General features: G+C 36.8%; 1 protein-coding gene across 3 annotated transcripts in view; it reads right to left on the bottom strand.

Moving 5' to 3' along the window:
• Positions 1-25,676, bottom strand: part of cacna1ha (calcium channel, voltage-dependent, T type, alpha 1H subunit a) — a 107,897-nt gene that overhangs the window by 7,920 nt on the left and 74,301 nt on the right. For 2 of the 3 annotated variants that reach the window (XM_059558310.1, XM_059558329.1), the window contains exons 10-27: positions 24,775-25,130; positions 16,623-16,774; positions 15,950-16,135; positions 15,616-15,733; positions 14,247-14,402; positions 12,478-12,565; positions 11,954-12,162; positions 10,411-10,788; positions 8,942-9,042; positions 8,717-8,834; positions 8,545-8,613; positions 8,276-8,460; positions 7,848-7,974; positions 7,639-7,764; positions 5,381-5,470; positions 5,060-5,273; positions 625-776; positions 145-254 (exon numbers count right to left, since the gene is read on the bottom strand). In XM_059558310.1, the coding sequence (XP_059414293.1) occupies positions 145-254; positions 625-776; positions 5,060-5,273; positions 5,381-5,470; positions 7,639-7,764; positions 7,848-7,974; positions 8,276-8,460; positions 8,545-8,613; positions 8,717-8,834; positions 8,942-9,042; positions 10,411-10,788; positions 11,954-12,162; positions 12,478-12,565; positions 14,247-14,402; positions 15,616-15,733; positions 15,950-16,135; positions 16,623-16,774; positions 24,775-25,130 (2,935 nt within the window). The remainder of the gene's footprint in view (positions 1-144; positions 255-624; positions 777-5,059; positions 5,274-5,380; positions 5,471-7,638; positions 7,765-7,847; positions 7,975-8,275; positions 8,461-8,544; positions 8,614-8,716; positions 8,835-8,941; positions 9,043-10,410; positions 10,789-11,953; positions 12,163-12,477; positions 12,566-14,246; positions 14,403-15,615; positions 15,734-15,949; positions 16,136-16,622; positions 16,775-24,774; positions 25,131-25,676) is intronic. The other variant, XM_059558320.1, reaches the window with a different exon arrangement.

The following is a 25,676-nucleotide window of genomic DNA, read 5'->3' as shown; positions in this document are numbered from 1 at the left end:
AGGACATTGTTTCATAATATGAGTATAAAATGGATTTTCTTTCCAGAAATGTTTCAGTGCAATATTTGTATATTGTTTATCTTATTTACAGTGTACTCACATTCACATTAGACATCTATAGAGCCATACATTAGGTCAGAATACCTGTCTTTGAAGAATCTCCGAAAACCAAATGCCACAAGCTTGAGTAAAGCCTCAATTATGAAGACGATGGTAAAGACATAGTTACAGTATTTCAGTCCCTCTTCAAGGTACTGTGTGAGATAGAAACAATGATTTCAGCCGTTTTATTGCTGCAATTAACAGGAAAATAGTATTTTGACACTTAAACCACATTTAATAATGCATATATGTCTTTGCATTACATAAAAATATCAAACTAGGGGGAAATCTCAAGGTAATTATTTTTAATTGTCTTTAGAACAATCTTAAAAAAAGAATATAAGAACATTTATTAGAATGCAAAATATTTGTAACTTTATTCTTAAGAATGATTTGAATCTGGCCCGGGTGTCATTTAATTTAAAGTTTGTTACTGTAGGTTTCAAATGGTGAAATGCAGCTTTATGCAACTGTAGATCACTAGATCAAACAAATTGAGATTCAAAGTGTTGGTAGACTCACGTGAGGCTGATTGAAATGCTCAATAGACATAGTGACCACATTGATGCCGATGATGCAGGTGATGAAGAGATCCAGGTAGTGGTTGGTACACAGTGTGTGGATGTAGAGCCGGGCTGGAGAGTAATCTGCATAGTACGGTCTCTGCTGGGCCTCTGTTGATACAGTCATACAGACAGACAGCAGAAGAGTCAGTGCAGGGTAAACACGGATAAACCAAATCACTGATGCATAGGAAAAAGGCACTAGTTTGTGGGGACGACTGCTGCAGAGAGGAACGCTACTTATCTTGCCACCATTGGGATATTATTGCTAAACTATCTGTTTAAAGTCCTCTCATGCAGCACTTGTGCCTTAATGGGTTTCAAGCATGCTGCTTTGGTGAACATGCCGTTGTAAACATGGCAGTATGTGGGAGAACATATGAAAGGACTTCTGTGAGTAGCACAGGTTACGGGAACATATTGAGTGTTTCTCAAGGAGAGCTTAGAGGTGACTGTTTATCGATTAGTTGTACGGTGTGTGATATATTGGACATGACAGCAACCATAAAACTGATTTGAGTTTGAATCCATCTTTCTGAGTCTGCCATAAAAGCATGTTTACAGGTAAATACTGTATGCCAAGAGAGAAGCCTTTGAGCTACTGAATATCTGATAGAGATATTAAACATGCAGGTACAGCACGAGCATTAAATGAAACATTTCTCCCTAGCAGATACCACAGTCATGGCCACCCTGAAAGTCGTACGTAGTTGCACACAGAAACAGCCTGTCATTCAGTATGATGGGGTAATGGCAGGCCCAGATGGAATCTGTTGACGTTTTCGACATGTTCTAATCTGAATTTGGGGAATATCTGGTTAATTATGTACTCTTAGTAATAGCTGAAAGATTTATTAGCAAATTAGTCCAAATGTTTAATGGATGAGCTCAAGGGTAGAGCATTTTATTTTAATTTTGAGGAAATCCGCTGAGCTTTCTTTGGGTGCAGATTCCGTGTGGGTCTGAATCATGAACAGATCCACAGATTGGTGATTTGGACATGTTGTATATAGAAATGTTTCTTCAACTTCAGGTACCTGTGTGTCCAAAGGGGTTTTTGTTGTTTATGTCCCGACTACTATCATCTAAACAAATGTGAAATGAACAGCTGAGGTATTTAATGCATGCAATTGTTTTTGTTCAAAATTATGTCCCTCACTTATGGCGTCATTTTCGTTAATAGAGTGATGTGTGTCTGTGAACCTGAAAATTAAGATTAAGGTCTCCTTAAGTTGTTGTAAACATAATATTTTATCATCATGATTTCAACTGGAATACTATTCAGCACAATACACAATCTGAGATGTGATGTGAATTTTCATAACATTTCTCCTGTGATGTATGAAAAATGTGTGCTACGAAAATATTTTCTTAAAGTCCACATGGCCACAGTTGAAGAAACACCTTTCTATACTAGGGATGTCCTGATCTGGATTTGCCTCATTGAGTATTTGTCGATACCAAGTTCTGATCTGATACTTGTATATTCCTAGTGTTATAGGAATACAGTATACAGTATACAGAGTTGTGCAGAGAGTAAAAGATATATATGTATGTGTGTGTGTGTGTGTGTAATTACATATATAAGATATATACTCTATGTATCTGCACACTGTATAAAGACAGTTGTAGAATATGGGACTACTGATGTAAATTTCTTGCATTTTATATATACAATAAGCAGAATTATTACAACATAAAGGAAAAAAAGTGGACATATATTTAGAAAGCATGAAGCTTTCGTCTGTCAGTCAAATCCGAAGCAAGACGCAACCCATAGCAATACGTTATGACAACGACGTCTCAGATAAAAGTAAATGATAAATGAATGAGTGATCATTACAGAAGTGTGCATAAAATATACTTTTTTTTGTTTTAATGGCAGTTAAGCATGCACATTTGAGCGTCTTCATTTCCTTTTAATGGTGGTTGGCAAATCTACTTAGTACATGAATACTGCCACCTACTGCACATCACTGGAATTACAGCTTACGTTAAATACTGATCGGGCTAAGGAGAGCTGATACCGATCAGTTAAAAAAATGCTTGATCGACCCCTGATCCAGATCCTTGAGATAGGCTTGGGACTTCCCTAATTTATATGAATATTTGCCCTACTTTTCTTCCCTGTCCTGCTAAATGCACTCTACATTGAGAACAGTTTTTTAAACGTCCTTCGATCTATCCCAAATGAATGCCTTGAGGGGTTATTTGAATAAATCCAGGGAAATAAAACAAAACTCAACAGCTAAGGACTCGGCTATGAGTACTATAAGTCACAGTCACATACACGATTAATCCCTTGACTGCTGTAAAGGCTGAAGGAGCCAAGTGTGACAAACATTGATAAAACTGTCAGCTTTTATGCTAAAGATCAGTTATCAGGAAGCTTTGCCCTGGCAGGCGAGGTGCTTAAACAAAGAACACACTTCTTCACATTTATTCGTTTAGTAACTTAAAATCATGGCCGGCATTTTTAGATTCCTTAATGGTCACAACCAGACAACCCTAATAGTGCCCTCAATGTACCAAACTGACTTAGACAGCCAGACCACAGGCAACTAACCTGATGTAACTTTCCTTGATGTAATATAACATATGTTTGAATTCAGCACTCTAGAATTAATATAATTCACCCCCTCCCCCCAAACTCCCAGACAGGAAGCAGCAAGTTTCGGCCCAGATCCGGCCCGCATGGATTTCAACACTATGTTGCTGTCTGGGGAGCAACTGCCTCCTCTCACATCATTGTTTCCCAGCATCCACTCTCTCCTGAGTTTCTTACCCCTTTGGATGCAATACTACTAGGGGTTTCAATCAATTCAAAATTGTAATCATTTAACTTTGCTGATTACTTAAATTAAATGCATTTATCAGTTTTTCTTAGCAAATCCCCAAATGAAGATAAACCAAAGACACAACAGGAGAGGACTGAATCCTTGAATATAAAAAGTGGCTTTAGAAGCCAGTACATTGTTAAATTCATTTCAGCATCAATGATCATAAGCCTATCACTGCCCTACGGTCTATAGCAATCCATTTTGCATTGGAGTTTGTATCTGTCTGATATATACATTTGTTCAAAATTTGGGGTGAGTTAGATTTTTTTAAGAAACTATATACTTTTATTCACCAAGGAAGCATTAAAGTGAACAAATCACAGTAAAAACTTGTTACAAAAGACTTCTATTTCAAATAAATTCTGTTCTTTTGAATCAGGAGGAAATAATTTCTCATGGTTTCTACAAAAATATTAAGCAGCACAACTGTTTTCAACACTGATGATAATAATAAATGTTTCTTAAGCAGCAAATCAGCACATTAGAATGATTTTCGGATGGGGAGTCGTGGCCTAGTGGTTAGAGGGTTTGACTTCTAACCTTAGGGCTGTGGGTTCAAATCTTGGACCAGCAATACCATGACTTAGGTGCCCTTGAGCAAGACTTTGAATCCCCATCTGCTCCCTGGGTGCTGCAGCATAAATGGCTGCCCACTGTTGTGTGTGTGTGTGTGCGTGCGCGCGCTTTGGATGGGTTAAATGCAGAGCACGAATTCTGAGTATGGGTCACTATACTTGGCTGAATGTAATGTCACTTTCTGAAGGATCGTGTGACACTGAAGACTGGAGTAATGGGATACATCACAGGAATAAATTACATTTTTACTTTATTCTTGATCAAATAAATGCAGCTTTGGTGAGCATAAGAGACTTTGTTTTTGAGACTTAAAAACATAAATAAATAAAAACTTACAGACCTTAAACTTTTGAACGGTACTGTAAACTTGGTGGTCATTCACAGAGGATGCACTCTTGGTCCAAGTACACATGCAGACTGACATATTTGGCCATTGCGCTACGTATCGTGCCATGATCATAATATATTAAAAGCAACTTTTTCAAGCTTAAAAGTCTTTGAAAACCATTATTACATGCAAGAATGGGCAAACAGCCTGTTATTAGTAAGTGTTTTTTAGCAAGGTGCATTAATACCTGATGGTTGTTCTGATGGTAGGAAAACGAACACTTAACTAACAGTCCTAATTAGTACTAGTACAAACTTATATTAATTGACCACACTACAGTATATAGAGTATTCATAGAAAAGAAGCTCTGCTGCTTTGGCCATGATGCTGACCCCATATTCACTTTGCAAACTTCCCCTGTTGGCTTGTCATGCAGCATTTTGTGTTGCGGGCATCTCATGCAGGAACATGCTGCAGTCCATCACAATCCAAGGCTGACATCAGATCAATGCCAAATTGTGCATTGTTTTTGAATGTCCTCAGCCTTTTGACTGCTTCTGTCATTTTAAAAATTTAAATAAAAAATCTTGCTCTAGCTTTCTCTCTCAGGCTCTGGAAGCAGGCAGTGCTCAGAAAAATAGACTACCGACCAGACACGCAATTCGCCTTACTCCTGCGCTTTTTCTCCAGCAGTCTCTGCCTCTTCTCCTCACGCAGTCGCGCCTCCTCTTCCTCCTGGTCCTGACGACACTTGTGGAAGTTCTCCACCACCACTCCCACAAACATGTTCAGCACAAAGAAGCTGACGATCAGTAGAAAAGAGATGAAGTAGAGGAGCATCCAAGGGTTGTGATTGCGCTCAGGCTGCAGGCGTGAAGGACAGGAAGATAGAGGACACATCCATCATTTTACAAATATGGAAAGTTATTAGATTAAAGCCATGTGCCAGAATGAGCAAAGCGGATCCAAACCTGCATGTCCACCCCAACAGCGTCCAACCCATCATACATTATATTGACCCACCCGTCCTTACAGGAAAGCACGAACAGCGACATGAGAGCCTGCAGAAGAGAGAGACATGCCGACAAGACCATCATTCATTCAGTGCAGTTACAGAGCTTGAAATGACAATCTGGGAATCATTTCAACCATATTACTGCAGACAACATTTGCCGAAAGTCATATAAAAATGAAAAAGCAACATGACCTCACTTTTTCACTCAGCTGATCGCTTTATTATGCTTAAAGGGACAGTTCACCCATAAATTAATTTTCTGTCATTAATTACTCACCCTCATGTCATTCCAAACCCATAAGACCTTCGTTCATCATCAGACACAAATCAAGATTTATTATGAAATCTGAGAGCTCTCAGACTTTCAATAGACAGCAACGCAACTACCCCGTTCAAGGTCCGGAAAGGTAGTAAGGACATTGTTAAAAAAGCCCATGTGGCATCAGTGGTTCAACCTTAATGTTATGACTCTACTAGAATACTTTTTGTGTGCAAAGAATACAAAAATAATTGGGACAAAAATAAAAAAAATAAATTTTTTTAACCGATACCAATAACTGATCATTCTCATGGCCAATACTGATTCCGATAATCAATAAGTTCATAAGTTCATATTTTGATATTATGATTTTCATATAATCTACAGTTTGTGCACACAGGAGAATAGAAAATCTAAGAAGCACTGATTAAACTGATATTTTAGTAGCTCTAGTCTAACTATAGTGGCAAACAAATAATGGCAAACTCTTCAAATGTGTTTATTTTTTGTGTAAGGCACCACAATACTCAGTAACAGAAAGAGTTTAACAGAACTATGACAGAACTATGGTTTATCTGCAATAAACAACTTATTAAAAGCAAATTTATATTCAAGTATTTCATGCATAACAAAGAAATGCATCTATTCAACCTTTAGTGCATGAGGATGAAGTCATGATTTTCAAATACATAATAAATCAAATGCACTGACATTTGTCAACCTCGAAAAAAAGAAAAACAAAAGTGCATCCTCAAAAGTGCATAGGGCATAGAGAGTTCTCTGAAATTATATAGTTGAACATAAAATAAATAATAATCAACTTAAAATTATTTCCAGTTTGCACTACTCAACATGTCTTACCCTCCTCTAAAGTATATATCTTTTCACTTGTCTCTGTTTAATGTCTATTTGTTATATGAGGGCATTAGTGGGAGATTCTTGATAAACAGAAGCATCTCTGACTTCTCACACTCAATTCTGTGTTTTTCATCCATAACATTTGCAGCAGCAGTTCACTGTCTATACTGGGACAAGGGGCTGACAGGTATTTCCGTGCAAGTGAGACAAGGTCTGAGAACTGGGATTTATTTGACTTAGGCTTAGCGCTAGTAGCTGCTGCCACAGCTGCTTCACATTACATATTATTTTAGAACAGCTTTGCCGTGATGACGACCTTTCAATTGAGATATAAGATTTGTTGTATTAAAACTTAAAGCCTTTTTCCTCCTCTCGATATATTTGCTGAACAAGCTTTGCAAATAGCAATGGTACTGTCCTCCACTGCCACAGAGAAAAAGACACGTTCACAGGTGATGACGTAATGAGCGCGACACAGTTTTAAAGCTGCAGTCACTTACACTCGGAAAACGGATGAATCTCATACAAATCAGACTGATTGATTCATTTACCAGCAAGAGTACTTTATTGGATTTAGTTATCAGATATAATTTATTTATTGGAGCAATAAAAATTATAATCTTCACCCATATTGCTTGATAATTTATCTCTCTGATAAATATTGTGCATCCCAAAAAATAAAAAAATAAAGTAACTTCTGTGACAGTCCTTGATGCACATTCACAAGAGTACCATGATGCACCCATGCGTTGTGCTACTCTTGTGAACGTGCATCTAAGGCTGACAGGAAAGAGAAGAAACTGTTGAATAAAGTAGTAATTTTTATTTTCATTGCCTTAAAAAGTATTCTCATAGCTTCATAATGTTACAGTTTAACCACTGATGTCCCATGGACTATTTTAATGATGTCCTTACTACCTTTCTTGGCCTTGAATGTGGTAGTTGTGTTACTGTCTATGCAGGGTCAGAAAGCTCTCGGATTTCATCAAAAATATCTTAATTTGTGTTCTGAAGATGAGCAAACGTCTTACAGGTTTAGAACAACATGACGGTGAACTATCGCTTTAAATGTGTGCAAACCAATGAATAACACGTACCTGTACCAAGTTGTCAAAATTGTACTTTCTCCGAATCCATTTGTAGTTTGCGTGAAGACAATCAGACTTATTGGTGATGTTTTTGGTGTCGCCACCTTCACAATGGTAAAACTTTCCTTTGAAGAGCTGTAATTGATAATATCGCATCTGCGTTATCTGAGAATCCCTCACATTTCTTTTGAAAAGCATGTAGCATTTGAAGTAATTACCTGAACTCCAAGAATGCCAAAGACAATAAAGAAAGCACAGCAGATCAGCACAATGTTCCCAATGGGCCTCAGCGACGTTATTAGCGTTTCCACCACCAGCTTCAGTCCAGGAGCGCGACTAATCACTCTATTTATGTGAAAAAACAAAGACGTTTATATTCCAGGAACATTTATATAATGGTACAATTGTCTGGTGCAAACCCTTAAGATCGATAAACCTCAGCTTAGTCTTACCTCTAAAATAATACAAGGATAATAGACTTAACTTTGCAACGCTTTAGTTGAATCGGTAAGTGAGAAGGGGCTTTTAGCGTGCAACCACATAATTAACCTTCAGTTCATTCCTTAACAGGAGCAATGACCATGTAGCGGATTTCATTGATTGCTTGAGTCTCAGACAGGCGCGTTGTGACCTTTCACTGACTAACCTCAGCGGCCGCAGAGTTCTCAGCAGACGAAGAACCCTCAGGATGCCAAGGATTCGGTTTCCACTAGTATAGGCCAGAGAGACCAGAATGTCAATGAGAGATACAGAGACCAGCACCCCATCCAGAACATTCCAGGTGCTCTGCAGATAACTGTGCTTCCCGGCGCAGAAGCCGAGGGCCACCACCTTTAACACAAGCCATATCACATCTGTAAGAAGGTTTTGTGGAATGAATACTCCTTAATTATAGAGACAAAACCTTTACCATACCTTCACAGTCATTTCAGCAACAAAAATCACAGTGAAAACATAATTGGAGATACTGAGGAACTTTCGCTCCTGAAATGAAGAACAAAAGGACATACTGTATCGTACAACCAGCAAGCATGACAACACCAAATATTAGATGAAAATGGCCAAGACTGCACTTAAGCAGACTTACGGATGGCTGAATAGAGGGTCTTTCCAGAGCAATGGTAATGCAGTTTAAAAAGATGAATACCAAGACTACATGATCAAACAACTTGTGAGAAATTAACCTTTGACACATCACCCGAAACCTAGGACACAATTGTATAACAATATTACATTTCAAATTTGAATGTGAAACTTTGAAAGGAAAGCTGTAATTGGTAATCAGTTGTTGTTGGAGATGGCAAAGGCTTACTTGTTCTGAGGAGAGAACAGGTAAAGGGACCACTCTTCATGATCTTTACACCACTTAGGTTTATATGCCTCAAATGTCCTCTTGAGACGGAAACAGAAGCTCTGTAACCCACAAGAGAGATGTATAAGCAAATTGAACAAGAACTATAGCTAATTACTACAGCTCTAAACACTAACTACAGCATTGTCAGGAGTTTAAAGTGTTTAGTGTAGAGAAGAACCTCCGGTTATAAACATTACGCTAATGGTCTTGATTCAATATATCGGTAAAGAGGGATTCAAATGGATGCTTGTTCAAATGTGATGAGTTTATTTTCCAAATGTGTTTTCTGCGATATACATTTTGCACAATTAAAATCCTTTTTGTCTAAATGTCTAATTGATGCCAGGTACTTGGCTAAAAGATGGATTAACTTGAAGAAATGACACTATGAAGAAGCTGTAATTATGCAGATGGTAATACAATTGTTGGAAATCATTATAATAACATTTCCAACTATCTTCCAATTGTTCATATAAAGCACTGACACTTTAATGCAGTTTTTATGGACTTTTTTCCATGTACTGTACTCATTCAATGATGTTGTTTCAGTTAACGCCATGCAGCAGCTTTCAACAACTGAAAGTATTTTTCAATAGTAGTGGCTCTATGATGCATAACTCAAATTTATTTAGCAAGAAAAAAAATCAGGAACATAAAAGACTTAATTTTGTACTTATTTTTTGCTTTATTCATTTAGCACATGCTTTTTTCAAAGCAACTTATCATTCATTAGTTTGGAAATATGTTTTATGTTTTTAAATAAAGTCTCTTATACTCTTACCAAGGATACACTTGATTAAACATAAACGGTAAAAACAATGATATTGTCAAATATTATTACAATTTAAAATAAAAATCTACTTTCTATATTACTTTCTATTTTAATATTTTTCTAAATGTTAAAAGTGACTTTTTAAGCAATCATTACTTCAGTCTTCAGTGGCACATGATCCTTCAGAAATCAGTATTATATAGTCTGATATATAATATATAACGTTGCAAGATTAACTTTAGGTATTTTCTTTTAAAAGAATCCAAACGTTTTGACGATTACTACTATCCTAAAATAAGTAATAAAAAAAAACTATAAGTTGTGCATGTCCAGACTTTTGACTGGTTGTGTATGTTAGTTGTATGTAAGCCTGTATTGTAGCCCTGTTGGTTTCTGTTTATTTCACAGCACTTGAAACACAATTTCAAGACGAGGCCTCTTGAGTGAGAAGATATCATCACTCTAACACCAGTAAAGGTCACTTTTCACCCACCAAGAAAAACAATTACTGCCTTCAGACTACGGTGCTGAATCAATCACAGCATGACAATTAGTCTCCTCACAAGAAAAAAAACCCTGGGAAGACATCTTCGAAAAGCAAGTCATAAGCACTGCCTGACTATAACAAACAACACAGCATTTAACCATAACTTACATCATCCATGTCCTCCTCTGCAATGGAGTCTTCCTTGCTGAGGTTGGCGGACAGGTCAGTGGGCAGGTGCAGGCTTCTTCCATTGCAGTCGTGGTAGTCTCCCATTGAGCTGAAGCTGGGGGTTTGGGGCAGCTCAGGGATATCTAGAGAGCTGGGATGCTGCAGTGAGCCCCCACTGATATTGGCCAGCTTCTCCCCCTCCAAGTCTTCGTCCTCAAAGCTGCCCCTGCCGTCCCCAGACAGCAGAGACTCTCTCTCCCCAGACGTGTCCTTCCTTTTCAAACTCGGCGCCCGTCCTAAGCTGTTCCAGCTTGACCGGCGGCTGCCCCAGTTACTACCTGAGCCACGGGGGTGGCATGGAGATCTTCTTGGGCTAGTCTGGGATAGTAAAGGAATATGCCTACGTTAGACATATTGCTTGTTCCTGTACTACAGTCAAGGGCATTTCTATCAGTTCATTAGTTCTGGGGCACATCGAAAAGTGTCCCCATACTTTTATATTTTTTTGATGATGTTTTGCATATTAATTGGCTTTACCTGCAGAAGAGAGTTGTTTATAAGCTGTAAACGCAATAAAAAGCTGCTATGTCACTGACAAACAATAGAAGACATTTGCAAGTTTTGTTTCCTACAGTGGATTTAAGGTACACCTCATCTATTCTTTGATTGTATGTTTTCTGTCTCATAAAGTAATCCCTTTTGGTGAAAGAAACAGTTGCTAATGGTTAATTGCATGAGTGAACTGTCCGAATGAAGCAAAGTGAATCATGAACAATTAAAACATTTTACTGATTAGATTAAAAGTGTCATTCCTTTGTAAAAATGGCATCGTTCTGATTCTAAGCAGCTGATAAAAAAAACGAATAAAGTTTTATTAATAATATTTTAATGGGGAACAGCAGTACTTTACTCAGGCTCATGGCCCTGTGTCTAGCAATGCCCCTGACTACAGTCAAATAAATAGCAATGAACAGTTGCAAAATAGCAAAAAAAAACACAAAATGACATTTCTGCATTTGACAGACACTTTTAAAGAGACATTACATTAAAAGTCAGTGAAAAAAAAAGAAAAAAAAAAGAAAATAGTATGAAATGTGCCATATTTGTAAAAAAAAAAATGTGTTCTTCATATTTATGTTTGTTTCATTCTATTTTAAAAAAGCATACCACTTTAAAGTTTAAGGTGTAAATTGAATAAATATAAAAATATCATGTGGTGCAACTATTAAACAGAAAGTGATGTCATGTTGTCTATACACCAAGTGTACACATATTAATCATGTTTTAAAATATATATTAAATATATTCTACATTACTTTGTCTAGGTAAAATTAATTTGTAATTAATAATTATCTTTTTTATTTGGGCGTAGAACATGACATTATATAGAAACCTGAACTAACCTACGTATGTCATAATGACAAATTAAGACATCACTTCCTGTTTTATGTTCTTTTCACAACTGTTGTACTGTATGCTCAAGCAATCTGGGATGTCACTGTAATGGACAACTAATTGTTTTTTAATAGCTGTTTTTTCTTACCAGGGACTTTTGATCAAAAGCACTTGGATCTATTGAGATGCCACTTCCCCGTCTGGACTCAGTCAAACCAAACACTGACTCGGGGCCGAGCGAGCTCTTCGGAGTGGGCATGGGGGTGGCGGCAGTGCGCATGATGATTGGAGGGGGCAAAGTGCCTCGAATATCCACATGCCCATTCGCTGACATCATCAGAGAGTACATCTTCAACTCTGTTATTGGAAGTAAAAGGGGTTATTCAAAGAAAATCATCACCATCCAGTAAATAAAATAAAAAATGATTACCCATGAATGACAAAGTAGTAAAGTAAATGGAAGAAGGACACATAAAAGGCCCCCAGGAGATTCATATATGTTTAATGGTGATGTGGCTCTAGAGGACCACTGTCCTCTTTAATGGGGTCTGAAATGAACTTAACTATATGCCTGAATGAACAGGCTAAGAACAGGAGAAATCTATGTTGTGTAAAAAGTGTGCATTTTACATGTTAGCCGGCAAAAACGTTTTATGTGTCAAAGAAAGTAACCTGTAGCTCGTAACTCCCCCATCTTCTCTTCCTCTTCAAAGTTCACCGAGTGCTTTTCCTCATCCACATCTGACTTGTTAGCATCTCCCTGTAAAGCACAAGAGCTTTATGTGGACAGCTCCCAGTATTTCAGTAACCGCTCAGCCTACTAAAGTGTTATTCAGGATGCAGAGAAGCCAAACAGGAGTCGTTCTCTCCGAGGACGTCGGCCCTCTGGCATCAACAACACACTGCCCTTCACTCAGTCACAGCCTGCTGTGCATACAGACAGCTGTGGTGCCTATATTATCACTACTCTGCTACCCTGTTAGACCTCGATTGCGGTAAGGGTTGTGCAAAGTTGGTGTTTGTTTTAGCCTAAGACTAATAACAAGTGCACAATTCACACAGTCCCCAGCATGACAGATGGGCCAAACACTGCAGCACTGTATCAGCAAAGCAGTTTAACTCCCCAGACTATCTGGAGAAAGCAGCTACTTTGTTTGTGCACAGATCTGCATGCTTAAGAAGCCAAGTTCTGTAAATCCCTGAAGCACAAGTTCAACTTGTGTGGCACAGGTTTACCTTCTTCAAGGAGCGACCACATTTACATATTAGCTACATATTTAGATTTTGAATTAACATATATAATGTACAGTATGTTAAATTTAATTCCTATTCGATATTTATTTAATTTCTATTTTAATCAAATATTAATTTTAGCTGTAGACATTAATTTTAGCTGTAGAGTTGATTTATTGGTTTATAAGATGTATATTTTGATGTTTTGTATTTATTTGTATACATTTGTGGTGTCAAAAAATAGCAGTTAATTGAAGCATATTCTTTACTTTTTTTTTTTGTTTTACATTTGATGCTGTATTTATTAATTTATTTAAAGTGTCCCAATATTTTGACAGTATTTTGGATGTTTGGATATAAATTGGCTTTACCTGTAAGTGAGTGAAAGTGAAGTGACATTCAGCCAAGTATGGTGACTCATACTCAGACTTTGTGCTCTAACCCATCCGAAATGCACACACACAGAGCAGTGAACACACACACACACACACTGTGAGCACACACCCGGAGCAGTGGGCAGCCATTTATGCTGCGGAGCCCGGGTAGCAGTTGGGGGTTCGATGCCTTGCTCAAGGGCACCTAAGTCGTGGTATTGAAGGTGGAGAGAGAACTGTACATGCACTCCCCCCACCCACAATTCCTGCCGGCCCGGGACTCGAACCCACAACCTTTCAATTGGGAGTCCGACTCTCTAACCATTAGGCCACGACTTCCCACACAGATTACAGTTGTTCACTAGCTATAAGTGCAATAAAAACTGCTTTGTCACTATAACAAACAATAGAAGACATTTACAAAGTTTTCTTTCCTACAGTGCATTTAAGGTAAATATCCATCTTGTCCAACATTTTTGTCTGTCTTATAAAGTATCCCATTGACATTTGGTATAGGAAACCAGTGCAAATGATTCAGTGCCTGAGTGAACTGTTCAAATGAATCAAACTGAATCACGAACAATTGTAAAGTTTGACTGATTAAATCGAAAGAGTCATTCATTTGCAAAAATTGTTCTTTTTCATTTGGATTCTCAACCGCTGACAGAAGACACACATATTGACTGCCAAAATATTATGTTGACTGCAGTGAGCAACGAAGTTTAACTCCCCAGACTATCTGGAGAAAACAACTGCTTTGTGTACATATCTTTAGAAAATAAACACTTCTGATACTGAGCCAGCTGAAATAGATGTGTTATTTTTTTTTGTTACCTCTGCCTGAAATCCCTCCACTAAGATGGCCACCAGTAGGTTAAAGAGCACATAATTCCCAAAAGTCATCAGAGCCACAAAGTAAAGAGCTGCCCATGGCGTGGTGGAAGCCATTCCATTATAGAGGACCACGTTCCAGTCTTCCTGAGTCAGGATCTGAAATACAAACGTAAGCAGTTTGAGAAACAGAAGAGCACAGAGAACGGCTGAGTAAATACAAAATCTGTGATGTATCAATTACATGTGCAATAGTGTAGTGTGTTTTTTTTTTACATGTAATTTTCTGCATCTGAAGTATATAGTGGGGGACATAAATACAGAATTTGATGCCGTAGGTCCAATTTGAGTATTTTTTTTGTGATGATACTGTAAAAAACTATTCAAAGTTACTTACTGAAGTAAAAGTAATTGCCTGTCCCAGTCTAGTCTTTTTTAACTGCAAAATAATGTTGTGATAATCTAATGAGAGTAGCTGCAGTACAGCATTATACAGATACAGCGCAGGTTCAGCTTCATCACAGGAAATAATCCACACAAAGGCCTTCCACTGCAGTCAGCTACATAGTAGCTACTATATAGCTCAGGATATTGATATGGAGTTTATAGATTTAAGGGATATACAAATATGTATAATATCATAAATAATCCTAACCTAAGAGACATAAGCAGTTGAATTATTTATGGCCAGTGTTGGGGAGTAACTAGTTACATAACAGTGTTACGTAATTTGATTACGAAATAAAAGTAATCCATTACATTTACTGATTTTTTTTTTTTAATTAAATTACAGTTACTTATATGATAATGATTACAAAGGAGGTTACAGCGGAATGTTTTTTTTTTTTTTTTAAAGTGGGATATGTTAAATAATATTAATTTGTTGCTTAGCCTGTTTTGATGTCCACAATGTTTTTAAAGGCCATTTAGTAAAGTGATGCTATTTCGATGCTTTTGATTGGTTCTCTTGTTTGAATCTGCAGTGCACCACTTCTGTCAGTTATTGTATATCAATCCACAACCTGTCTGAAAGTTGCTTAACTGATTAACAGTTTAAAACATTTGCTAGAAATTTAGATAAGTAATCACAATGTAATCAGCTACATTAATAAAGTAACTGAAATAGTTACACAACTTAATACATTTTAAGTAGGGTAACTTATAATCTGTACCCTGTTACATTTCAAAAGTAACCTTGCCAACACTGTGTTTGTAAAATTTTTATCACGGTTACTTGTTTTTTTTAATTTCTTTATTATTATTATTGAAAAAATTTACAAGCAATTTCTTAGAAAACTGTTTCTATAGCCATTTTTTCCCCAGTGTATGCATTGCCTAACCCCAGCACAGCCAGTACAGTCTCCCTTCTGACCTGAAACACAGTGACAATGGCCCACAGCAGGGAATCAAAGTTTTTCCTGTCTGGAATAGTGTCTCCATTCTCCGTTTTCAGGCTGAATTTGCATCCAAAGAGATGCATTCCAAGAATGCTGTATTGACAGTAAAAGAAAAATGCAATGTATAAACATTAGTGCTAATTCCAGAATTATGCTGATGACAAGACAACACATTTTTTAGCACATTACTACTCACAAACACAGATTAATGTTGCAGAGTGTTTTCTTAAGTCAAGATTATAGTCTTAGTGACACTGCACACCAAGCTCGGTTCTAATTGGCTGAGTGAGTTGTGGGTGTGGTCTGCACCTGAATGTGAAGATGAAGAGCATGAGCAGCATGCAGAATGTAGCCACATTGTCCATGGTCTTCATCAGGACCACCAGCTGTCTGCGCAGAGCAGGGAGGAAGCGCACCAGTTTGAGCACACGCAGGAGACGAAACGTCCTCAGCACTGACAGACCCCCATCTGCCTGCCCTATGATCTCCCACACACTGTCACAGAAACACATGCTTATATGTAATTGCATTCCTACATATAATAGTTCAGATAAAATAAAAAGAATAATAACCTCAACAATGCTTACATATGTTTAAATGCATGAAAAATAATTTCCCACTATCCTCCATAGTAGTTTATGGGTGCATAACAATGTATAAACATAACATCCATTTTTTTTAATTACAAAAATTTTAGGTCATTCAAATATATAATTTTGACAGTCCATATTTTTCATTTCATAATTGCAATATATATATATTTTTAAAGCATATTTTAAGCATACACTAAATATGTGGGGCCAAAATTGTAATGATATTTCACATGACTGTTTTTACAGTATTATTATCCAAATACATCCAGCTTTGATTTATTTCAAAAACATTAAAAAACATTTAAAATGCATTGCATATTTAGTAAGCTTAGTATTTTAATAAGTATTATATAATATATAGACACATATAGATAAATAACAGGTCTTACCTTATGACTACAATGATCCCATCAAAGATGTTGTAGGGGTTCTTGATGTAGCCAAAGATGCCAAAGGCCAGCAGTTTGAAGAGCATTTCGAGGACAAACATGCTAGTGAAGACGATGTTGCTAATCTCCAGAATGTTTGTCAGCTCCTCAGGCTGTGAGAGGAAACAGAGCCACACCTCATTACCTTCTGCAAGCCAAAGTCATGCCAAGATACTGCTGGGAATATAACATATGAGACACCTTAATCACTGACCCTCATAATGGCACCTTCACACACCTTTACTTTCACAACATCACATGAAACACCCGAGGGTGGGAGTCAGACTACTGTATATAAATACAGAGATCTGCAGCACACTCGAATTATAAATGAACAGTTTATGTAACACAATACCTCTGGGCCAAATAATAAAGATATTTCCAAGCAGTTACGATTGTTCATCTTCACACAGACCGCTCCAGGGCTGAGGTTAAACAAGCAAAATAAAACCCAAAGCATTATCAGCTCTTTTCTTGAGAGCAAAGCAATGCAGATCAATCAGACGGACATTACCTCTAAAACCTATCCATCATAAGCAGTTTCAGGACCAGAGAATTAGTTTCTTTACATTTGCTGATGCAGACTATACCAGCTGAAGAACTGAAGAATTACTGCTGAACACTTCAGTTATTTAGCATAGTGCAAATCAATAAACACATTTTAAAGGAAGCACAATGATACTGTATGAGCCTCTTGCTTCTGTTGGCCATAATAAGAGCAGCAACCCTCACCTGGATACTGCTCACATTAACACACGGTTATAAAACCAATTCGTCAAACTGTTAGACAATCGCCATCGCTACTGGCAAGCGTCACTGTGTTAAACATGTCCGTTTAGAAAGAAAAAACCAGTGTACAGTATTTGAGCCTATAGGGTTTCACTGCTCTTGTCTTATCAGTTTTTTAAAGACGCATAAACCTGCATTGGTGCATTAGATATCATTAAGTAGCCTAACAATTCTTTTACAGTATTTCATAATGTAAATGTAATTTCTACATACACAAGTTGTATAAATGAACATGAATGTATTATTAACAAACGTGAATTAACAGAGAACTTTATTGTTAATTGTTACCAATGAAATATGATTCTATTAAAATAGAAGCTATCTATACATATCTCATATTTGAAACAAACCTTTGCCGGTATATAAACCACATATCCAGCAAATAACTGAGGTAAAACTGCGCTGACAGGTCACCACTAGGGGGCTCCACGGCCTCTGCTGCCTGCATTGATCTACAGACATTAATCAACATACTTCATGAATATTTATATGCCACTTCCCCAGACTGCTTGTTACCCAGGAACAACAGATTAGTAAAAGAATAATGAAAACCCTTCATTATAGCCTCTTTTGGCTGCAATGTTAGATTAGACAAGAATTTTCGGCTTTACGGGCATCAATCATTGGTTCTAAACAATTTTAGCATCATCAGTTTAGTAGGCCATTTGTACATTGGTAATGAAAGAAAACAAGATAAACCAAACAAGAGAAACATGCTAGCAGTGTCAACATTAAACAGATGGTAGTCACATTTTCAGTGGGCAAACTTCCAGTTAAAGCTTACAATTTATCCAGCATATATACATAAACAGATGTGCTTGTGTGTGGTGTCCAACAGGTGGCTTTATGAATCATTATTCCAGCAGCGGACAGGTGCCAAGATAGCTGAAGTGTGTTAACTGTAATATGGTTTGAAATAAAAATATGATGCTAATTTGCCAGAACAACTCTGAAGCAACATATTCAAAAACATACCATGGGGCAAAAACATTGTTTAGTGTAATTTTCCTCATAAAGTGAGACACATGCCATTGTGCAGTGCCACAGACTGAGCCCACTCGTGATGAATTCTAAACACAATCTTCGTTATACGTTATACAATTGCACTTTGTGCCTATGATACATCCTAACCAGACAATCTAGCTCATCTACAAACAAAAACAAATAGGAATAGTTCACAAACTAACAAACACACAAACATTCCTCACAACCAAAAAACTAAAATTCTGTCATTATGTACTCACCATCATGTCATTTCAAATTTGCATGACTTTTTTCTCCTCCAAAGCTAAATGTGACATTATTTTGACCACTCTTCCACTATTAGAAATAAACGCTCTTTATTAGCATTAGAAACTTTAACATCCATGGAAACTTTCCACATTCCACAAAAGCTTCTTTATACTGGAAAAAAAGCTCTTTAGATCATTAAATATTTAATAATTAAGAATTTGTTCACAAATCAGATTCTTGAAGTCACTGATTCAACAATACAGACACTGCGTATACGTAAATGTGTTTGAAAATTTGTAAAAATATTTCTTACACAAATCTATTGTATGTGGTTGGAAGAGGAATATGGTGTATGGACTATTTTTATGATACTTTTATAGTGCTTTGTTAAGCCCTTTTCATTAGGTATGCACGATTAATATTGCCCGATATTTAATGCGCATCTTGTCAGTAAAGGCAGTTCTGTAATCAGCAGTAAAACTCTACATGTGCGTGATTTCACGTGGAGCAGCATTTACTATACAGAGCCATTGTTCACTGACAAGCTGTGCAAAACGTGCAAAATATGATCGTGGATTTGCGCAGCTTGTCAGTGAACAGCAGCTCTGTATAGTAAATGCTGCTCCACGTGAAATCACGCACGTGTAGACATTTACAGAACTGACATGACTGACAAGATGCACATGAGATATCGGGCGATATTTATTGTGCATCCCTACTTTTCATGAGGGTGAGTAAATTATGGCTTTTTTTTTTCGACTGAGTCATTCACACTACACACAAATCTAATATCCATCCCAGCTTTCCTGAACATGGTCTGTCTGAGTGAAAGGTACAAATTCCCACTGCGGCTGCATCAAGCACATTTACTGGACAGAGCAATGGAAAAGCAACGACAGTGAAAATGCATTTTGGGACACTGAGCTTTCAGTGGCTGCAACATGGCAGACTACAGGAGAGTGATGTTTGCAGAGAACGGCTGCACTTCTCCAGAGGGAGTCAGCTGCTGCCCCATTCCTCCATCGTATCCCATGATACATAACACACATCCCCCATTAATTATTTATGTACCTCAGAAAGCAGAGCAACTCAGAAAAGGCAAACGGAATGAAAAAAAACTACACTGTCTGTGACTTTCATGGCTATTTGAAATCATGTTCATCATTTTACAGCTCTAAACCTTTCAATGACCAGCACAAAGATAAACAAAGCATGATGTGTTTGATAAATACATGTATGATTTTGATGAGAATCTGAGTGAAGCTATACACAGATGTGCTTTGTAAATAAATGAGTAATTGATGCATAATGTATCAATGAATGTCTATCTTACATACTGCTGTAAAGTGTCAACACTTCTTTTAAAGCGTTTAATTTTTGATGACTCTAGTGGCATCAAGTTGAATTGAATTGAATTGAATTTTGTGCCAATATTCATCAAATAAACGGACTTTCAAACAAACACAAAGTGATTTGCAAATACAAAACTCTGGGAGAGAGATATGGGAGAAGCTGCCTGCATGCATTTGTGAAAAAATCTGCCTGCACGCATTTGAGAAAATCAAGCCAAGTTTCCTTATAAAAAGGCAAATGAGTCTCACAATTGTAACACAATACATATATTCGTCCATATCTCAGCATTTTCTCTCAAACAGAGTTTTGTATTTGCAAATCACTTTGTGTTTGTTCAAAAGTCAAGTTTTTCTTTGCAAAGCAGATTGTGTTGTTTTTGCAAAACACTGGATTTGTTTAATGAATATTGGGCACAAATTTAGCTCCATACGACTTTTTTTTTTTTTTAATTGTGAGATATAAACTGACTGCTGTGGGTTATAAAGTCAGTATTGCATGACTGTATTTTGAATTTTAAAAAAATTCTCTCCACAACTGGACTTTCTAACTCACAATTGGAAGTTATTTATCTCACAATTCTGAGAAAAAAAAGTCAGCATTGTGAGAAAAAAAAGTCAGAAATGCAAGACAAAAACTGGTATTTGCGAGAAAAAGTAAGAATTTTGAGTATTCTGACTTTATAACTCACAATTCTGACTTTATAACATGCAAATGCAAGTTTCTCACAATTCGTAGTAAAAAAAAAGAACTGCAAGACATAAACCCGCAATCGCAAGGAAAAACATAAGAATTATGAGATAAAAAGCAGCAATTACCTTTATTTTTTTTATTCAGTGGAGGAAACCGGTTTCCATACTACAGAATACATTATTCACTTGAAATTAGTTTATTATTCAGCTAAATTGATTAGACATAATAAGACTGGCTTAACAAAAAGTCTTAAGGGCTAAGGGTTTAACCAATTAATGAAGAGTGGGAACTAATGAAGTTTGGAAACTTTTTGGTGATACATACTGCACTTTGGCAAAATAATTAACAATAAAAAAACTATTGCCAGTTAAAAACGATCACTTTGCCATTGTTGGTCACTGAAACAAACAGCTCCACCCTAAATTCATGCCACTGTTACAATGTTGTGCTGGTCGGGATGTTCAAACAAAGCAGAGACATGTTTTGATAAACTCACAGAGTCGTTGTGTTTACACCTTCAAGAGATCAGCCAACAAATGGCATACAAATGGTTTCAAAATACTTTTAGAAGGAGAACAGTACATCTCAATGCAAAGATGCGTCGACTTCTCAAAAGTATTTCATGTGAGCTATTCAGCCTCAGAGGTAGTGAACATGTCTATAATTTATCAAAGTGAAATAACTGTTTGTGCAGTGGAGACATGTGTGTGTCTTCGGTGAAGGGGTGAACAGTGGCGTAGGCTCTGTGAAGTGACTTTGACTGATGCAGTAATGAAGACTGTCACTGGCCCCATGTAAATCCGATTAGGTGGCTGATTGACTCAAGAGTGCAGACTCTGCCGAGTTGCTGATCTTTCTCCCGCTATGCTAAGAGCATTCAGTATATAGATCAATGCAGCCAGCTTTATCTCATTACTGTTATCCTCCCTCAATAAATACTATGGGTAGCATAGTCCTGTTCCTCATGTACATACTATGTACTTATTATAGTAATTACAATAACTATGTAATAACTATGTACTAACCCTGAACCTACCCCTAAACCTAACCCTACCCCATGTAGTTACCTTGTATTACCAGAACTTTCTTAGATAAATACACTGTAAGTACACTATAAGTACATGTAAGTACACGTACTGTAAAATAAAGTGCAACTATACGATGGAAACAGTGTATTCCAGTTGCTAGCAGTACTGAACAAACACCTACTGTACAGTATATGGATAAGCCTTGAACCATTTGATTTTAAGTAAATGGCAATTACTCTGTAAACAATCTGTCTATCACATTGTGCATTGTATTAACTGTAGGAAACTTCTTGCAGTTACATTATTATTTTTTTTATTTAGAGCTTGTGGACTATAAAAGCCTGTTTCCAAATCAGAGGAAACAATAAAAAGGATCATAGAGAAACAAAGTCACAAATGGGAAATTTAAAGTTATATTGTCAGAAATAAAGCAACATTTTGAGATAAAGTTATATTGTGAGATATAAAGCCACAATGGGAAAAAGATTATTTTGCAATAACAAGAAATAAAGTTAAAATGTCAAGTAGTTGGTTTTGATATACTGTATAAAGTTGCAATAACCTTTTTGGTTTGCTCTGAAATGGAAACAGCTTTCCATAATGGACCGTATTTGTGTCATGGCGACAATTTCACACGAGAAACACATTTAGAGTAAATAAATATACAATGAAAGACTAGCCAACAAGCAAGCAGCATCACAAACAGATGCTTAAAACTATCAGACATACTAAAAAAAACAACCATAACTCAAAAACACTGTTTACAGGAACTCTGCAAATCTTACCCACAGAAATTAAATTGACAACACAATCACAAGAAGTTCTTCCACCTATAAAAGTAGACTCACCTCAAAAGACACTTTACAGCTTCAATAATAATCATTTTACTGTAGACGTTATGTTAATTATTTAAAACAGACCTAAGAATTTATATGTAAGGTCTCCAAATCCCCAAATCACCATAACAAATGTCTGCTAACTCTTTTCACCTCTGCTTCTGAAATAAGGATTAAAAGATCCTTATTACGTGTCTTGGCTTAATTAGACAACATGAACTGCTCTTTAAAGTAACATAATGATTAAAGATTTTACTTCAGAAGCAGACGTGCTATCTAGGACCCACATTGGTATTCAATAAGCTAAAGAGCAACCAATCAATTATTTATAATCACACATAATTATATGTAGGATAAAGGGTTTGTTCAGATCTATTATTAGCGCACTTACCTCCAATTGTGAATATTGCTCTTTCAATGATGTAAAGTCAAGTGCGACACCGCAAGGTGCAGGCTGAACCTTATTTCTACCAGAGCTGCTAAACATTACTTTAACAACAATAGCTCTCCAAACGGCCTTTTAGCAAAGTTACAATATTTAATTTCATACAAGTACTACCCACAGTGGAGTTTTCAAATCAAGTGCAATTTACATTGAGCAGAAATGTTTTTTTTTCTGCTGGCCATGTTGAGCAAGTTTTTTTTTTTTTCCCATTTTCAAGTTGGCCCACCATAATATATGCATCTGTGTCTGTGTGTCAAAAATACAGTTTTTTTGAATGGTGAAAATACATTTACAATATATAAATGAATAACAGTAATTGAAAATAAAAATAATTTCCAAATGTTTAATTTAGCAGGTTTCTAGTCTACAGCTCAAAATTTATAAAAACATTTTACTGGAAACAATGAAATATAGGGCCAGATTTACTATCAGTTTGCGACAGTGCAAACCCTTACTTGGGATTAAAAAACAACTGTTTTTTACTAAAGACATGCAGTAAGAAAATTAGCACTGAAAAGGCGTTATTTTTGCGACTCACCTTATTGAATATGCATTTGTAGGAGTTTCTCTTTCAATCTGTAAATTTATGGGGGGAGCGTATTTAAATGGATCACACAACGCGATTTACTAAGATTTGCATTTGTCAATTTACTGGTAAATTTACTGGTACTTTGCGGCATTATTTATTGCAGAAAAAAACATGCCTTAAAGCAGGTGGTAATTTGTGCTGCTCTTGGTAAATTGCGCTGGTCATTATGGAAATGAGATGTTGTGTCAGTGTTCTTTAATGTGCGCATTTTCAGTAAATCACACGCAGAATTTTCCATTGACGTTTTTATGTAATTGCGCTCTGGTACATCTGGCCCATAGTATACTGTACAAATTCTCACTTTTTGGAAAATTGTCAGCTATTCCCAGTTGATTCTTCTAAGTCTTTGTCAGCTCCTTTGACAGCCTCATTTGTGTCAGAAATTTTGTTGACGTTTAAATGAGCAGAATTTCGAACAATTACTACATTACAGAATACCAAATGTTCACGTTTTCAAGACATAAAATGCATGTTTCTTGGCACTTGAATCAACTGGCTGAAATCCTGGAAGTAGGTCATCGGGCCACTCTTACTGTTAATCCAAGATTGAGTATTTATTTTATTTATTATACAACAATGTCAGTAAATGTTTAATTTCCCCTCATAAAAAGTATTCAGTTTATATACAATACTCCTCTACACAATACCAGCACATAAAATGTCAGTACTGTAACCACTTTATATGATATCAAGCATCCACACACATTGCTTACTGTGAGATCTCTATCTGATTGGCTAAATGTCAAACCACAGGATTAGGTATGAAACCAAGAGTGGTAACATCGCAACTCGAAACAACACAGCAAGGAGAGATAGAAGTGCAGTCCGATGCACTGCAGGACAACACGGTTATATAACCAGGAGATCTGTTCACCCAATAAAGCTATGAATCCTCATCACTGCTTATGAATGAAAAATAAATAGCAAGCTTATCCCAGCACATACCACCAACAAAATTTTGATAAGGACTATGTTATTATATAGTCTTTTTTTATTGCTTTGTTTCCGTATAAACAGTCATTACAAAAAACATCCTTTTGTTTTTCCTGACCACCAATCAAAATTAAAGTAATATTAGTCCTGTCTGACAGTAGCAGATGAAAAACACATGGATTGTTATGATCATTAAAGAAGCCACACTTGCACTCACCTGCTCATGGTATTCAATCCCCATACTCAAGGTGTTGATGAGGATTGCAATCATAATTCCTCGATTAAAGTATTTGCTATCCACTATGCGTCTCAATCTGTCCCGGAAGTCATCCCAGTACTGAGCCAGGCGGTTACGCTCCTCCAGGATTTTATGATGGGATGCACGGCAGGGTTTGAACTCTGCTCCATGGGAGAACTCGTAAACCACGTCCCCTTCTGATCTGGAGTAGTCTGAATCACCGAGCTCCCCATCCATTGTCTCCAGGGCCCTTGCACAGTATGGGCAGCTCAGTAGCTCAAGAAGCAATGGACTGGGCACCACACCAGCCACCTGCAGCAGCACACGACTGTGGCCTACATAGAAAAAAACACAGTTGGTCAACAATTAGTCAATGCAATTAGGAAATGCAAAAGTATTGCATTTGCTTTATGATGCATTTTTTGTACAAGGGTCATATCTTCCACTGATTTATTTTTTAACTAAAATGTTAATGAAGCATTTGCCAAATGGTACTTTTGCATAAAAAGTAACATTCCCCAACACTGAACGCTTATTTGTCTGTTCCTCTTGTGCATTACTTCCTTCTGGATTGAGGACATCTCTCAGGAGGGACTGATTGTTCATGATGTCTAAATCATTCACATGATTTATTCTACCTAGTGTCTAACAGCCACAACCAACTGAATGTTTATTGCAAGGTTGCTTATTTGAATTATGACACACTTAATTGGTTCAATTTTAGCAGTCAAACCAATAAAACCAGTTACTTCAGCTAATTTATTAGTCTAGTAGATTGCTTATCTTGCCATGGTCATGAAAAATAGGCAGTGCTCTATGTGTTCTATCCAAGTGCTTCACCCTCTCTTGGTCCTATGATCTCACAATCTTAAATAAAACTA

This window comes from Carassius carassius, chromosome 1, assembly GCF_963082965.1.
Source record: "Carassius carassius chromosome 1, fCarCar2.1, whole genome shotgun sequence".
NCBI classification, from domain to species: Eukaryota; Metazoa; Chordata; class Actinopteri; order Cypriniformes; family Cyprinidae; genus Carassius; species Carassius carassius.
This window is presented reverse-complemented; position numbering and strand designations above follow the sequence as displayed.